This window comes from Cydia amplana, chromosome 7 (assembly GCF_948474715.1).
Source record: "Cydia amplana chromosome 7, ilCydAmpl1.1, whole genome shotgun sequence".
NCBI classification, from domain to species: domain Eukaryota; kingdom Metazoa; phylum Arthropoda; class Insecta; order Lepidoptera; family Tortricidae; genus Cydia; species Cydia amplana.
Window position 1 is genome coordinate 16,863,333 of NC_086075.1, and position 17,784 is coordinate 16,881,116.

Sequence of the window (17,784 nt, forward strand, 5' to 3'; positions counted from 1 at the left end):
AAACACTAAACACGCGCCAAAGTGTAAATACGTCGCAAGCGCTTGCCGCAAGCTCCCTTTGATCTGTCTCCAAAAACCGACACTAGCCCGGATCGCGACAAGCTCTTGCAAGCTCACGCAAGCCAAGCCAAACAACCCCGTTCACACGCTTGTGTTTATGGAAGCTTGTTGAGACTTGCCAAGCGTGTAAACGTACCATAACATAAATAGATACCACATTTTTCTTTTGATTGACAGAACAAGGTACGAGTTTTTTTTTTCAAAGTAGGGCCAATATATCAAAGGAATACAAAAAATGTGTAAAGTAGTGCAAAATATTGTAGTCTCAAATTTAATCCTAAATATTTTGCGGTAATGTTACTTACTGCATAATGCAGAGGGCCATACAGTGCCGTCTACTTCTGCCGTCAAACTTGTTACTACAATATTACCACTAAACCCATGCCCCTTAACCTGAGGGAGTATAATTGTAATGATGGTCATAAATATGTAACATTCTCAGATCATGAGGATCAATACATTTTGCTGACAACTCCTAACTGCGCTGCCAGACACTCTACAATTGGTATGGGAAGTGGACAGAGACGTAGTATGGCCACGTTACTTGTCATCGGCCACCGTACTGCCATGCAATACTTCCTTCACTACTTCCCATACCACTCTTCGAGGCTGTGCTATAAGTTTATGAGCAAAGTCTCTATTGCTCTGGCCAATAAATATTAAAAAAATGACTTATTATTCCACACTTAACACAATGTTGTATGTGTATTTGAATACATGTTCCAATGTCATTTTATCATCTAAAAACAAGGTCTTGTCATGCTAAGCGCAGCTTTGTATCTTGACATTCTATAGCCTGATGAAAGTTCATGAAAATTTAAAACTTAAACATAGTTTGTATATATTTAATTAATTATATCATATTTTTACAATTGCCATAATATCTAAATGCAATAAATACAATCTAAACCATTTGCATTTACCTAGATTTAAGCACGTTAGCAAAGGTACGGAGCTGGGAGCTTAAAACATCTCTACTTGAACTTGAACTTAATAGTTGGTCTACATCTTCCTTCAGTGCCATGAGGTCCGGCAAATTGTTACAGTCTGGGACATTAAGCAGTGTCGTGAATATTTTGTCCCATAAACTATTCATGTATCTGGAAAAAAAAATAGTTCATGCATACATTTTTCGGAAGTTTCATTTGAGTGAGTGAGTTTCATTGAATGTTTCTAATAAACCTGCTATGTGTTGTACCCCAGACACTTCCAATTTGCGAAACAAACTGAGAAAGTGCATCTACTACCTACTATAATAATTATGTGTTACTTCCCTCAATGAAAAAATGCTCTGTGCAACTTACATGCTAACCACACTGACACTTCTATGTCACAACTATGTGCACACATTGAAAAGTCACTGTAGTTTAAATTGTGTTACTATTGGTAATTAGGTAGGTAAGTACCAACTTTTCACTATTTCATCTTTTTCACTGATTTTTGTTGACGTGATCTTGGTCCTGGCAGAATACCAGTGCTTCTCCATTCCAATGGGTGAAGCGTAATACTGAGCCAGAACCCTTTTGTTTTGCTGCGATGCACACAGCATTTACTTGTATGAAAAGTGTTTTTATGTATGTTTTCTTTCTTTTTCTATTTTGTAAAAATCTGTGTGACTATTATTTGTCTTTGTAATTTTCCATTTTTCTCTGGATTGTTTTTTGTATACTGTCATTGTTGTAACTTTGAATATCTTGTGTGTATTGTGGCAAACAAATAAATGGACTATCTATCTGTGATAAATTTACAAAGTAAAGCGACTTCATAGTAATAACAGAATTCAGATTTGGATGCGCAACCCTCCGACTCCGCGTGTGCGAGAGGAACATCGCTATATACAAGCATAGCGCTGTCTCCCTCACTCACCAGAACGGCGTGCGAATTCGCATAAGTGTAATTAATACTGGTAACAGCGCAAGCTATATTTTGAGGGTAGAATAGAGAGTAAAGCTTAGCTACGCCACGCTTATCGTGTGCGGCGCGTCATTGTAAACCTTGTCAAAATGTATGAAGATTAATATTGGGCTAATATGAGCAGTAGCGGTGCGCGTCACTAGACTTCTTTGACGGTCGAAGGGTTAATGAGATAATATTCAATTTTGATCTAAACACAGATCAATACTTACCGAGCCAATTTCTTCTCTATATTCCACTGGCCTAGGCGATTAGCTACCTTCATATAACTGCCCATCAGAATGACATGTATAGTACCGGCGAGGCAGTAAAGGTCTGTCTGGTAAGTCCAAGGTTTGCCTTCTCTCATCTCGGTGCATGTGAAGCCTTCTGTTGCTATGAGCTGTAAAAGGGTACTATGTATGAGCATATTGTTACATAAATATACAGATTTCTAACTTGGGCATATAGTATAAAATTTTTCTAGATTTGACTGCCAAAAAATGACCTTGAAAGTTTAAATACAGGCTGGTCAATGAAAGTCCACACTAGCGTCTTTTGAGCGCCGGCGTCTAGTTAGCGCTATGAAAAATGGTGTCGTTGCGCAGTTGCGCCAACGTTGCGTCAAGCAGCAGCCATAGAGTTGACTATACACCGTGGGCTGGTAAAACCCGACAGATTTGATAGGTGTAGACTGTAGGATTTGACCGCATTTAGAGACTAAAATGTCATACAAAGTTTTCTGAAATCGGTCTTGTTTTAGAGATAATGACAATTCTAGTGAAAATTTGATTCTGTAATAACTTAGTGAAAAACGCCTTTTTGGCTGCGACGCTGCCACTATGTGACTTGGTTTAGACATACATAGTATATTGCTAAAGCTAACCAAATATCGCGTCCGATTCTTGAAGTGAAAACTTCTTTAGCGGCGCTGTACACTTTTTGTGATGGGGAAAAAATGTTAAACTCGCGAAAGGTCACGTGACCGTAAGATTCGTAAGACGTACGGTCACGTGACCTGATCGAAAAACTTACAATGTCATTCGTCGTCATTGAGTTTTCACTTCTGCCGGCACTCCCTGAGTGCAACCCGTTGTTTTATTGTAATATTTCTAGTAAATGGAACAGTTATAGCTGGTCAACCAAATCTTGTCAGTAAAAAAAGGCGCGAAATTCAAATTTTCTATGGGACGATATCCCTTCGCGCCTACATTTTTCAAATTTGCCGCCTTTTTCTACTGTCAAGATCTGGTTGACCAAGTATACCTCTCTAAACGTAGTTCCTTCAGGGAACAAGGACATGTCGATGGAGCATCCCAGGTCAATCAGCTGCAGGGACGGGGTCCTCCATTCTTGCGAAGGTCTGAAATAGTTAATTAATCCTTATAATCTTGTATACTAGTAGTTCGCCCCGAACTGAGAACTCGCGGTTCGCCAAAATGTTAGATCATTATTTTAAATTTGTAAATTTTAAAACTATATAATAAATGTGTAAGCCGAGCACTTTCATTTGATACCAAACTCGACCATACTTTCTTGCAAAAAAGATGACCAGAATAGCAAGACCCCTGACAAATAGCTTTTTAGCCTTCTAAGCTCTTCTAGCTAATAACCCCTTGATCAAGCCTGCTCATAATTTAATGACTGAAATATAATGCCCTCAACTACACGTTTACCCAATTTCATTTAAATTAGAACAAATTTATTTAAGTTATTGTGTATCAAACTATCCTCTGATAGTTCAGCTTAAAAACATCGAAATGCCGGGACGTGCCCCTAGCCAGCCGTATGCTCCAAGTTGAATGTAAGAACTTCACTTCGCTTCGATCGCTCGTTCGACAAGTTGAATGTAAGAACTTCGCTTCGCTCGCTCGTTCGATTATTGCAAAAGCATATTGTTTAATGTCTCAATGACTCTGCATTTTTTCTCGAGAACGATTTTTCTGCTCTATTCAGCACAACCGAGGTTTAAAATCACTTAAATTGAAATGCAAGTAAGTGCCACTTGCACCATTCCACTAACCTGGGGTTAACCGATTAAACCTGGAGTTACCATGTTTCCAGTACAATTTGACACTTGGTTAACGCTTTAACTGCTAAACCCCGGGTTAGTGGGATGGTGCAAGTGGCCCTTAATTAATCAAAGATCTTTTGTATGGGAAACATTCTCGCTCGAGAATATTTATTATAGTAAACGGAGAACACTCTCGTGAACGGCACATCTCCAAAGTAAACATACACTTTCGAATTGCCTATACCTAAACACATTATAATACTCGTATTTTGCAATCTTTATTCCTACAGGCTACTGGCCATTTACTACTGGCTGGTTATTTTTGCTTCCTGGCTACCCTAATTAGACACTATAATTTAGTATTTTAAGTTTTACTTACATTTTCATCAACAAGAAATTATCAGGTTTTATATCAGCATGTATAATTTGTGCTTTATGCAGGTAATGAACTATTGACAACATTTCCGCAGTCAGCAGGAATACTATAAATTCGTTAATACACTTTGAGGTAGCCATTCGGATTTTGTTGGCGACATCCAACAGGGAGCCGTATTTAGAGTATTCGGATACAAAAAAACTGGCGTTTTCTCCGATGAAAGCTGTTGTGATATCCATGTAGCCTGGAAGCTGAAATGTAACAGGAAATTAACACTCATTATCAGTGATCGGGGATTTCTATGCCACACCGCGGGATATCAAGTCGAAATGGTAATATGGATACGCCACTTGGCCCGCGATAGGAACAAAACTGTTCGAAAAGTAAACGCTATTTCGGTGTTGGTAATTCGTTTATAAAATAAGGACTGTAAAAAACATGGGTCTCGACTCGGTCGTTGAAAGGCAATGCAAAACTGATAAGGTAATGCGAGCTTAGTGGTTTTATTGATATATTCAATTGATCTGTAATCAAATTTTCAATTATTAATATTAATAATATATGCAATGCATGATTAATTGATTAACAGTAACATGCCAAAACACTCTCCTATATCGCACACGAATCCCGGATTCCCGCGGCATATCCATACTAGCATAATGATTGAGGTCATTCACCCCAAGTGGCATAGAAATCCCCGATCACTGCTCATTATGCAATAACTATAAATAACTATTTTTAATTCTTAGCCTATTGGCTACTGGCACTTGGCCGTATTTGCGCAAAAAATCTTTATCTTGGCGCTTCCGTGGTTACCAATTGCTCTAAGCTAAGTGAAAGTCGGGAAACCACTTCATTTGCAAAAATTGTAATACAACTCTGCATATTTCTTTCAAAGAAAACTGATACAATATGGATTTATAATTAGGCAAATAAGATCAAGTGTGTTTTAAGTTAACAGATTAATCATATTACCATGAACGGATCCTTTATCCTCGCTTTGATCTCCTGGCAGATATAAAACTCCCAAGGCCTGGCAGGTTTCTGATATTTCACGGCCACAGACCGGTTGCTATGTACGTCTAAGCACAAAAACACGGCGCCATAATTGCCTTTACCGAGTTGCTTTTCTACGGCGAATCTATTGTTTCCAACGCCTACTGTAGTTGCCACTTGTAACTTGGGTACTGATCGAACCTCATTGTATCCTTCAGCGTGTGTTTTGTTAGGGAACTTTACGTAGTCTAACAATGAAGTTAGCATCTTTTTGTTAAATGGATCTATCACACTAGGGAACTCAATGTCTGCAGGTCTGGGTATGTCAGTGGTTTCTACTAATGAGATCGAATGCGTGGATTTAAACGCCGCACACTCCACGGAGTTTTCACTGTCCACGTCCATTCCGTATCCATCGGATTGGAAGTCTGACTGTCTGGAGTAAACTGAGGAGATTCTGCTTTCCTTGCTTAAAGAGTCTCTGCTGTCTTCAGATTGGAATTCGGCTCGCTGTTCGAAGTCAAGCTGCCGTTTTGATATATCCTTCTGTTTTTCAATAGCATGCGAAACCTTCGCCGATTGAATTGGTGTCCCCGTCTGTGCTGTTAAACCATCTTTGCTGTCAGAATCCGAAAGCCCAGAGGAAGGAGGAATCTGAGCCTGCTCAGGACTCGAAACGTAAAGGTTCTTATGCATTTTCTGAGATATGCTTGGACTGTTTGTGAATTTAGGCGTGTTGGCATTATCTTTCGGTTCATTCCTATTGGATATGAAGTTGAGGAACTGGTTCGAGAATCCGATGTCGGGGGAATTCTGGCCGAGTTTGACATTGGGTTGGTCGTGTCGGACGTTTCTTAAAGCTGACGTAGGACTCTTATGGGGAACTGGGGGTTTGGGAGGACTGACTTTATTGACAGCATTTTGTTCGTGGGGGCTTTGCTTCACTTGCGTCTCAGGAATACTCTCATGACTCATATTGCTATTGTGAGCAGCGCGTTGAGGTTGAGGGCTTTGATAGATTTGGAACGGCTGATTCGGCGCTCCATAGCCTTGTCCATTTTCCATTTGTTTCGGTGATTGCCGGTACGAATTCTGCATCTGATAGTTTTGATTCTGTTGATACATGTTAGCGTTGCCGTATTGATTGTGCATAACTTGATAATTTTGTTGGTTATAGCTTTGATTGGGCGAAGGAGGGACTTGGCTCACTTGACTAGTTCTCTGGTAATAGGGGTTGTTTTGGTACTGGGCTTGATGGGGCGGGCTTTGGAAGGGTGGTTGCTGTTGATTGGCATAGACGTGTCTCTCCTGCCCGTAATAGTCTTGTCGGCCGGCGTATACTTGTTGAGGGCTCATCATGGGTTGTGTAGAGTTTTGGTATTGATAAGTTGGGCTTTGGAAGCCTTGAGGGACGGAAGGGCTCATCTGATGAGGGCTCTGAATGCCCGCGTGTTGCGGACTGTTGTAAACGTTTGGGTTGGGGCTTACGTAGCCTTGCTGAGGTTGGATTTGGTTGCTTGGGTATGCTTGTTGGTAGCCGTATTGTTGATATGGGTTGACCTGTGGGGCGGCTGGTCTTTGTGGAGTGTAGCCGTTAAAGTTTTGTGAGGCTGGCTTCTGGTATTGGTGGTCGTGGGACAGATATGGTGTTGCTGGTGAGGGTTGAGGTTTTGCCTCCTCTCGCTTCTGCGGGTAAGCTCTACTTGCAAAATGCCCGTTGGCTAATCGTGGTTGCGTGGATATGGAATTCCTTTTGGAAGCCGTTTGTGGGCCTTGGTCGTTATGGTACATGGAATCGAATGGCGTCGTGGTGTAATTGGTGTAGTTATTTCTTGTAGATTGACTGGACGTACTGGAGCCTGATTTACTAAAAGGGTGAAAATGATATTCCATATTAGCATGTAAATTCATACACAGTGCCTATACAATGAAGAAAAGTAATTATAAAATAAATATGTAAAAGTGTTATAAACAAATAACTCCAAGCAAGCAATCTTGGAAATGCAAGATTTTTTTTTTAAACATATAGGTAATTTTTTACGTATGGTAACTACCTACCTAAGTACTGTAGTTATTTTAGTTTGAGTTTATTTGAGCGCATCGCCAACAAACTGTTTTACAGTTTGGCGAAACTTTAGTTATAAGTACACTGTACTTTGTATTTTGTTAAATAAAAAAAAAACATGTATTTAATACAGCTCAAAAATAAATTGTGACGTTATCTACGAAAAGGGACCTTATTGTCGATGGCGCTTACGCCATTATTATGCTCCGATGTAAGTACAATGCCGCGCGACGCTGTGCGGCGTAAGCGCCATCGACAATAAGGTCCCTTTTCATAGATAATGCCCCAATTAATATTATTTCTCAACAAATAAATAATACATGTATCCGACCATGATCTAACAAAACTCATTCTTGTATCTGTTATTGGTATCATATCAACAATAAATGTCTACGTATAGGTATTTATACTATGTATATATTTCAAGAAGTTCAAACGATTACTTTGATGGATATACTTGAACATACAGTCATCTCATAAATTTCAGTGAAATTCTATCACATATGACACATTTTTATTGGCAAGTGGCCCAAAGTGTCGTGGACTCAATTTCTAGAAATAGAAGACCAGTGAAGGCTATCTCGCTTTGATTGACAGCCCTACTAATTGGATTTAATCACGTATAATTCTTACGTGCACAATTAAAAAAAAAACTCAGGACTTTTTAGGGATCTATTTCTAAACGTCCATAACTTTGATACAAATAATGTAACAAATAAGTAACAAATTTAGTCCTATTTCTTGAAATAATTATTCAATGAGAAATATACAACATTTTAAAATTCTTAAATAAATATTTTTGAACTCGTAGCTTGTACTACGCGTCAAAAACCTCAAGTCTTAATATTTGAATCCGTGTAAATAAAACAAATACTTATATAATATTAACAGCGAGAAAAAACTCGCCCAAGACAAAAACTTGCTCATCTCATCAACTTCGGTCGCCTTAAACAATGGAACGTAATATTAAAATTTACCTTGAATAATTTTACGGTTTAGACTCACTTGATTTTTAGTTACTCGCGCGACATGTTTCGGAGAACCTAGGTCTCGTTTCTCAAGCACTAACAGTGCGAGCAGCGTTCACGAAGGCGCGTAAAATTATTCAATGTTAGTATGTCTTACAACAGTTTAATTTCGATTAAAATTTACCTGTTAGATTCCCTCGTAGCTTCCATTATAACTGAAAGAGCGACCTGCGTATCCACGGTCGCATGTTCTGCCATCTGCCGCGAATCGTCCCTTTTACCAATACCACTCTGTAACTCTATGGTACTTTCATCCATATGGAACTTGGGAACAGTTGATAATTTGTTGGTGTGGTCTATGTTGTTCGGTTTTTTGAACTGGGACATGATTGGCGTACTAGCGTCTTTTACGTCAAAATTGAACGCTTGAGTGAATTGGGTTTCTTCGAAATACATGTTTTTACCCGCCTGAAAAAATATAAATAGGTTTTTATCTTCCTTTCACAAAATTAAACTATATCTTTAAATATACTTCCGTGCCATATCGATAAGGTATTCGTTTGGCAAGCCATCGCGACGGGTCATGACTAAATCAATGTCAATCAGCAGTGAGGTATGTAACTTCCCGTCGAATAAAATTTAGTGAACGGTTTGGTGGTGCAACCGACCCTACGACCTAAATCATGAACTTACATGAATTATTTTTGTATCAAGCAGAAACGTCTGCGAACGATGCTATTAAGCTTCGAAATAAATTAAAAGTGGAAAAATTCATTGTCTTGGGTGGGACTTGAACCCACGACCACTAGATCACTAATACAGTGCTCTGCCATCTGAGCTACCAAGACCGTACCCAATTCAGCGAATATTTCCACCATATATGAGCCCTAGGGAGGCTCTTAGCGACATCTACCGTAAGAGTCCTACACTTCTTAAACGGCTACCAGAGTTCCTAATCAACAATGAACTTACATTCCGTACATTGGGGCTGTGAGCCTCAGGTGTCTTGTTTCTTCATAGCAAGAGCCGTTGTCATATACCTGTCTTCGTTGTCCGTGTAGTAAAACATAACGCTGTCCGTACGGTGTGAACCAGAGAAGGAATAAAACATATAACTTACACTACGTGCATCGGGGCTGTTGCACTTGTTCGCGTTGTCCTTGTCCTGAGGTACGGTGTGAGCTATGGTGTCTTGCTTTTTCTTAGCGAGGGCCATCGTCATATACCTGTCTTCGTGGATGTTGTCCGTGTAGTAAAACGTAACGCTGTACGTATGGTGTGAACCAGAGAAGGAATAGAACATATAACTTACACTCCGTGCATCGGGACTGTTGAACTTGTTTGCGTTCTCCTTGTCCTGAGGTACGGTGTGAGGTCCGGTGTCTTGTTTCTTCTTAGCGAGGGCCATCGTCATAGACCGATTCGTGGACGTTGTCCGTGTAGTAAAACGTAACGCTGTACGTATGGTGTGAACCAGAGAAGGAATAAAACATAACTTACACTCCGTGCATCGGGACTGTTGAACTTGTTTGCGTTCTCCTTGTCCTGAGGTACGGTGTGAGCTATGGTGTCTTGCTTTTTCTTAGCGAGGGCCATCGTCATATACCTGTCTTCGTGGATGTTGTCCGTGTAGTAAAACGTAACGCTGTACGTATGGTGTGAACCAGAGAAGGAATAGAACATATAACTTACACTCCGTGCATCGGGACTGTTGAACTTGTTTGCGTTCTCCTTGTCCTGAGGTACGGTGTGAGGTCCGGTGTCTTGTTTCTTCTTAGCGAGGGCCATCGACATATACCTGTCTTCGTGGATGTTGTCCGTGTAGTAAAACGTAACGCTGTACGTATGGTGTGAACCAGAGAAGGAATAGAACATATAACTTACACTCCGTGCATCGGGACTGTTGAACTTGTTTGCGTTCTCCTTGTCCTGAGGTACGGTGTGAGGTCCGGTGTCTTGTTTCTTCTTAGCGAGGGCCATCGACATATACCTGTCTTCGTGGATGTTGTCCGTGTAGTAAAACGTAACGCTGTACGTATGGTGTGAACCAGAGAAGGAATAGAACATATAACTTACACTCCGTGCATCGGGACTGTTGAACTTGTTTGCGTTCTCCTTGTCCTGAGGTACGGTGTGAGGTCCGGTGTCTTGTTTCTTCTTAGCGAGGGCCATCAACATATACCTGTCTTCGTGGATGTTGTCCGTGTAGTAAAACGTAACGCTGTACGTATGGTGTGAACCAGAGAAGGAATAAAACATATAACTTACACTCCGTGCATCGGGGCTGTTGAACTTGTTTGCGTTCTCCTTGTCCTGAGGTACGGTGTGAGCTATGGTGTCTTGCTTTTTCTTAGCGAGGGCCATCGTCATAGACCTGTCTTCGTGGATGTCGAACTTCATGTTGGACACGTCGAATTGTTGCACGACTGGTTGCACCATGGATGGTTCTAAAATGTATGAAAATTATATTAGTTATGAAAATATTTGTTTAATATTTTTTTCACCTCAGCAGCTCGAACAAGGGTATTTTGCTACTTAAAAACAGTGAGCAAAATCGCATTTTGCTCACTGAGTGAAACAAAATGAGCAAAATGCGATTTTGCTCACTGTTTATAAGTAGCAAACTACCCTTGTTCGAGCTGCTGAGGTGAAAACTTAATTGTTGGTATATCTTAAGAAAACATGAGTGAATAGGTAAGTGATGAAGAAGGAATACTTTTTTCGGGTTCTCTAATATGTTCTCACTGCTGAGGTGAAAAGTTTTGTGAACTACACGAGATCAAAGTTATTTACATCTCGTGCGCTTTTGAGTCCCTTACTACGCTCAAGATTCTAAATTAGTATAGAATCTTTCGCTTGCACGGGACTCAAAATAAGCACTCGAAGAAATATCAAACTTTGATCTCTTGTTGTACAAATAACTATTCTTATCCCTTACCTTTCGTCACAAATTACAGTCAACTCTAAGGGGTCGTCCATTACGGCTCATCAATGTATTTTTAAACTAAAGGAAACTGTCATTTTTTTTGTTTCAGAATTTCTTACCATTGTCATTGAAAATGTTCCGTAGCTCCCACCTAGCCTCCTTCGTATTCATGGTGACATTAGTGACCGAGTCACCAATCAAATTCCCCATCAAACTCCTATTAAACTCCTCCATCAAATTATTCTTCCCATAATTCCCACAAGCATTCTCATTCCCATAGTTATTATTAGCCGTTGGCTTGTCTTGTTTCTCTGGTCTCTGGTTTTCGTCATTCTTGTTTGACAGTTGGCTTAGTTCCTTAGAATCTAGATTAACCAAGACTTTAGGTTCTCCGGGTGAGTGCATGTTCGTTACCTTGGTAACATTTTGTATGGTTGGCATGGTTAGAGGCATGAGCTGACCTAAGTGGTCCTGCTCAGCGTCTAAAGCGCAGTTGGCTAAGGTCTCAAGCGCACTGCACTGCGCTAAAGTTTCATTTATTTTGCTAGCGTTTCGTTGCTCCTCTACCACGGTTTCGTCGTAGACCGCTTTAGATTTCCTTTCTAAGTTGTATTTTCTTGATCTAATTTCTTCTAAACTGTATTCAGTGTCATCTACGTATACCTAAATGGAAGAAAAATAAATAGAACTTGAAAAAATACTGCGACAACTAAGTTATTTAAGTAATTAAAATTTAGAAATAGAGACGGATTAACGTGAATACGGGTAATTCCATAAATCACCCATTATTTCAAGATTTTAGAGTCCATTATTAAGAATAACCAGACTTTCGGATATATAGAATTGATACAAGTTGTGGTTAGAACGAAAATATAGTATAGGACATTAATTAGGTAGTGTCTAAGGCACGATTTATTCTAGCGTTTTACTAAAGTAAATAAAACATACCTGAGACTTATTATAACACGGAATTTTTGTGGGGTCGACGGGGTCAGGTACATTCAAAGGTACGGTAAACGTCAGGTCGTCTACACAATAAGGCAAATGGTTGGCTGGAAGTTTCAGGACATCTTCTTCATCTACGTAGGCTGTTGGAAAATGATGAAGTTTCATGATTAATCAAGTATTTTATCAACCAAATTTTTTAAGTAACACTACGAAAAAATTTGTGTTTTCTGTGTAGAGTCGTAGACATATCTTTTCTGACATCGTTAGGCCCACTTGTACCATCCCAATAACCCGGGGTTAAGCGGTTAAACCGTTAACCCAGTGTCAAATTGTACCGGTAACCATGGTAACTCCAGGTTTAACCGGTTAACCCCAGGTCAGTGGAATGGTGCAAGTCGGCCTTAGGAAACCGGACTAACCCCAATAAGGCCTAGAAGAAGAAAATAAATAATAACCAAATTAACGTGTACTTACGAGTAAAAGGCAAAGGCTGATGTGGTACAACATTGGTGTGTACCATTTTGGTTTTGGCATTGGTCCAAATCCCAACTTCTTTTTCGTTTTCTATGTTGCCGCACGATTGTACTATGGAAGCTGGGCCTGGATTGTCAGCCATTGGGATGGCAGAATGTGAGGTTGATGGGGCATCCTTAGTGAAGATAAAATAATAAAAATAAGATAAAGTACTTATACTTTAGGCTTAGTCTGGCCAAAAATACTAGAAATACTTTAAGTAATACAATAGTTATTGCGAAAAATTACGAACAAAGTGGTTCGCGGTTGGGCCTCGGCACATATCTCCCCCCTAAATAAACGGCCCGGGATTAAGCAGTGAAACCGCCATATAGGTCCGTTCTCAGTCCAAAACATACAAGTAATCGTTATAAAATTAGGTGGTTATAAAATCGCTATATGGGCTGATTTTCAGCAACTGATAAGTGATATCAATTTGAAAATGAATAGTCTTTTGCGAGAGTGTTAAGTTCAAATAAAGGTCATTTGAAGGCGGTATTAAGCACAAACTTCATAAACGTTGACCACGACATTTAAATAGGATAGGCATTCTAAAAGCTCAAAGCTCTGCAGTTGCAGCACCTGACGCTGTGTAGGCAGTTTTTAGACCGGCGGCAATGGCAACAAAATAAAACCACTAACAATCCTATCCTGTGAAGATATAACTTTATCGCCACTAATATCTCAGTCATCGCCAATATTTTAGGACATGCTGAATTACCTGGATGTCACATGAATGTCTACAGAATACTGAATAAAACTTTTCTCATACATGCTAGCAGCTAGCATAACATTGGAAATACCATCCTAGAGTCAAAGCTCTGCTGTTACCCACCACTATGGGTACTCACATTATGTTATCCCCTCTCTGAATGGACACATTTAAGGTCACATGAAGAACACTCTCTAGTTATTCCCTAATATGTCTGAGGTACATAAATGTGCAAGATAGCACAACCTTTTTGTATAAATTTACCTTTTTTATTATGTTTATGGTTTTGATACTTTTTTGTCTATTTTTATTTGTCAGAATACATTTTTGTTTTCTCCTTACCAGTGCCTATTATATACAGTCGTCTATAAAAATAGTATCGAGTCGCTCACTCGTGAGGCACCTCATTTGTACCACTCATTTTGTTAATTTGTCGCAGTACTTCGTACCGCATAAATGTCTTACTTCACTCCTCTATTCATTATACTCATTTACTCGCGCGCATCACAAACACCTCTTGCTACACAAATCATTCACACACTTCCAATTTCTAAACTCTTATCCGTTCAAATTCACTCGCGAGTCTCGCGACCCTCAAAACTCATACACTCCTCACAACTCGCAAGAAAGTCACTGGATCGCGCGAGGCGCTAGGTGCTCGCCTGCTCGCCGGCACTCAAAACTCAAATGTCTCAAATGAAGAAACGAGTAATGGTCCACACTGTCAACTGCCGAACTACAAACCTTATTGCAACGACAAAAGGTCCACCGAGAAATGCGTTGAGTTTGTACCACTCACCGCCTCTCTGTGACATGAACCCACCATGAACCCCTCAAAAATCCTCTTAACCTCCAGAATTGCACTCCAATTAAATATTACTATTTATTGATTTATAAAGGAAGTGATGAATACATAAATATGTATATACATTTTTAAAAAATGTCGCTGTTGGAATTAATGGAATAGTCGACGCTGTACCTCTAGTACCTCACCTCATTTGAAGTAAGACATTGTAACACCTCATTTTAGAAAATGAGGTACTCATACAAACTCATTTTAAATTGATGTCCTACGCATCACTATATAAAAATAACAATTAAGAGATAAAGAAATAAAACAAGCACTAACCTCATAAACGCTGACCATAACATTAGAATTAGGTGTCCTAGAGTCAAAGCCATGCTGTTGCCGCACCACTCCAGGAACTACACTCCTTATGCTGTCCCCCACTCTCTGAATGGGCACATTGGCTATATTCCGTCGCTTGAACGACTTGAGGGAAGTGAGCGCCATTCTGGTCTCGGCTAGGGCTGATGCTGCCTTCCTTTTCGTTGGTGAATCGTCATGGAGCATTCTCTGTGCGAAGACTAGTTGGAAGTTCCTAAAATGAAATGTTAAAATCAACCTGTGTGTGTGTGTGTGTGTGTGTGTCTTTAAAAATCAACCTAATGGGTAAGCACAACAAGAATTAGGGTCACACAGAATAAGTAAACTTGCAAGAAAATTGTAAACCAGCTGATTCGCGCGACAATTTAATTGCGAGACGGCACTTATTGTGGAATATTGACATTTAGAGATAGCCTAAATCAGGAAACAGCAGATGACAGTAAATAATGTCCCAAAACCCCTTTACAAAAGGTAGGAAATACTAAAACTAAGTCTTTGTATTAGAAACGTAGAATATAAGCAAAATAAATTTAACTTTAGTATTTATGAATTGAACAGCTGTATTTTAAATGCATGTAATGGATATGAACTCATCACATTACATGAATTATTAACCAAAAAATGTAGGTCAATAATCATTACTGACTTGCCAAATTGATTGTTGCTTAGTCAGCAATAAAAACTATTGTTCATGTAATATCAAGTCAATAAACTCTTAAATGATGCAATGTCAAGAAATTCCTAAACAACTTGGCAAATACAGTTTATGGCTATAATTATTTAAATTGTAAACTATAGATTTTATATAATACACAAGAAAAAGTGACCAAAGCCTCCGGCACTATAGATTATAAACATCGACCTCTATTGTAAATAATAAATAAATTTGATTTTTTCCTGGTTGTAATATAAACATGGGATTTACAAAGACTCATGTTAACAAAAGGATGAGCTAAAATTAGTTGTGTATATAAAAAGCTACTGACATGTGAGCCTGTTCAAGCTCATCCAGGGGCTGTGCTTTAGCCTGGAGCCCTAACATGTACACCTGGTTGGCTTTCTTGAAGTCCCCAGACTCCTCGCAGTAGCAGGCCCAGGCTCGGTAGAATTCTGAGCATTCTACTCCTATGCCTGTGTTGTACAACCTTTGGTATATCTCCAGGGGGTTGGAGAGACAGTCAACCTAAAAGGCAAATTGGTTTTTAATGTGGTAAACCTAATTATATTTGAGTTATCTTTCATTCATTCATTCATTTATCATTCATTTGTTCATATATTTTTGTTAATAACATGCCGAAAGATCAGGATCTCCTGTCACTGGTAATGCCTATACCTTTATTAATTAACCTGTATTGTTAAACAGAAATAAACATTTTTCATTTTTCATTCATTTTCATTAATCTGTCATCAAGTAAATTTACCAAAATAATTCAATCATCTTGCTGTCTAGTCATACAGGTTCACAAGTTATGACAACATCAAACAGCTATTGAAAAAAATAAATAATATATACTGTGAAACTTCTGTTATCAATAATTTTAGATTTTCAGGCCACACAGTTGTTCATTAGTGTTTAAAAAAAAAGTAATTCAATCATCTTGCTGTCTAGTCATACAGGTTCACAAGTTATGACAACATCAAACAGCTATTGAAAAAAATAATATATACTGTGAAACTTCTGTTATCAATAATTTTAGATTTTCAGGCCACACAGTTGTTCATTAGTGTTAAAAAAAAAGTTAAAGTACAAAACAGAATTCTAGAAAGCATAAAACAATATCAAAGATTAACATTAATTAAGAACATCGACACTGAATTTGACTATTATTGGATTTCATGACCTTAAAATGAGGTTTAAAAAAGGTCATCATCAAAAGAAGGATAAACAATGAATATATAATATATTATGATCTAGAGAACTACCCAGTAACTGTAAACAAAGGTCCTGAATTAATGTTATTGATATAAAGGTACTTACATATTTGATCCACAGCTTAACAAGCCTCCTATCTTGATAATACCTTTCATCCTTCTCAAACAATAACAAGCAATCTTTGATCAACTTGTCAATATGGCCTTCATGGCCATGCTTTGGGTAGCACTGTTCTACCCATTGTATGTAATTGAACCATGGATCCAAAGGGTCAGGCCCCTGATAGTTATTGATAGCAGCCTCATGCTCCCTAGATACAAAACAATTGTTTGTTAAACATTCAATCTGAAGACATATTCCTGAATCAATCTATGTTGTATCAAGTCTAAAATAAAAGCAGTACAGTTCCTGAGACCAGTGCAACAGCGGAATGCCTTATATACTCATTTAAACTACCGAACGAACGGCTCATATGTTTGAAAACCATATTAAAGGCTTACTCTTTTTGCAACTGCAACTGCCTCTGGGCATCAACATCTGATTGAGCCTGCAACGCCGTACCCAGCTGAGCCAAGTTTCTGCCGCCTCTCAGCGGTTGGATGTTCTCCTTGCTAACGTCGATGTCCATTTTAGAGCCAAAATACAGCTGAAGTATCACAGCATCGGGAATAAACACACCACACTTCGCGACAAATACGTGATATCGGAACACCGAATTTTAAGGCTTGAAGCGTACGATTGATATTTACAATACCGCCCTCGTGAAGTATGTCCACTTAAACTTAATATTAAAATATATTTTGCGGCGAAATTAACTACAATTACTAAATTTTAGCTTTCAAAATCAGAAAAATCTTGGTGACTGCTACCAACTGAAGAAGCACTAAATTGCCAAAATCGCATAGAAGTTTCATGTCTATGGTAGCGTTTAAATTTCATAAAAAATATGGCCGTTAAAAACCAAAGTGTTTAAAATAATTCAGATTTTTTGATATTATGATGAAAAACGAAGATGATAAAATAATCCTAAGAGTATTTAGCAAGTAAATATTTAGAAACTTTCAATTTTTATATTAATATGAGTATTTCAACTGATTTCAACCCAAAGAGTAGTATAATATATTTCAACCGCTTATTTAAACTGGGCAAAGAATATAATACTCACTAGGATACTGGGTCAACCAAATCTTGTCAACAGGAACAAAAAAAAACTATACTCATCCTTTTCTTTTGGGTGCTAGTACTAGTGTAAGACAAAGATAGTATGATTCT

At 38.7% G+C, this 17,784-nt stretch overlaps 2 protein-coding genes across 2 annotated transcripts in view; both read right to left on the reverse strand.

Annotated features, from left to right (window-relative positions):
• LOC134649606 (ATP-dependent (S)-NAD(P)H-hydrate dehydratase) overlaps positions 1-17,784 on the reverse strand; it is a 395,537-nt gene that overhangs the window by 373,121 nt on the left and 4,632 nt on the right. The gene's annotated exons all lie outside the window — the stretch shown is intronic.
• On the reverse strand, positions 698-17,396 carry LOC134649528 (uncharacterized). Its single transcript, XM_063504292.1, has 14 exons — positions 17,013-17,396; positions 16,618-16,822; positions 15,626-15,822; positions 14,601-14,853; positions 12,721-12,895; positions 12,247-12,386; positions 11,418-11,961; positions 10,641-10,819; positions 8,557-8,840; positions 5,319-7,206; positions 4,347-4,594; positions 3,220-3,316; positions 2,187-2,356; positions 698-1,160 (listed from the first exon to the last, which is right to left on the reverse strand). Exons 1-14 carry the CDS (start codon positions 17,138-17,140, stop codon positions 980-982), a joined length of 4,689 nt encoding a protein of 1,562 aa, XP_063360362.1. The 5' UTR covers positions 17,141-17,396; the 3' UTR covers positions 698-979.

Coding starts and splice junctions, on each gene's coding strand:
- LOC134649528 (XM_063504292.1), bottom strand. CDS start 17,140: ATGGACATCGACGTTAGCAAGGAGAACATCCAACCGCTGAGAGGCGGC. Junction 12,896..14,600: donor TTATGGTCAGCGTTTATGAG/GTTAGTGCTTGT, acceptor ATCTTCACTAAG/GATGCCCCATCAACCTCACA. Junction 4,595..5,318: donor GGATAAAGGATCCGTTCATG/GTAATATGATTA, acceptor GTTACATTTCAG/CTTCCAGGCTACATGGATAT.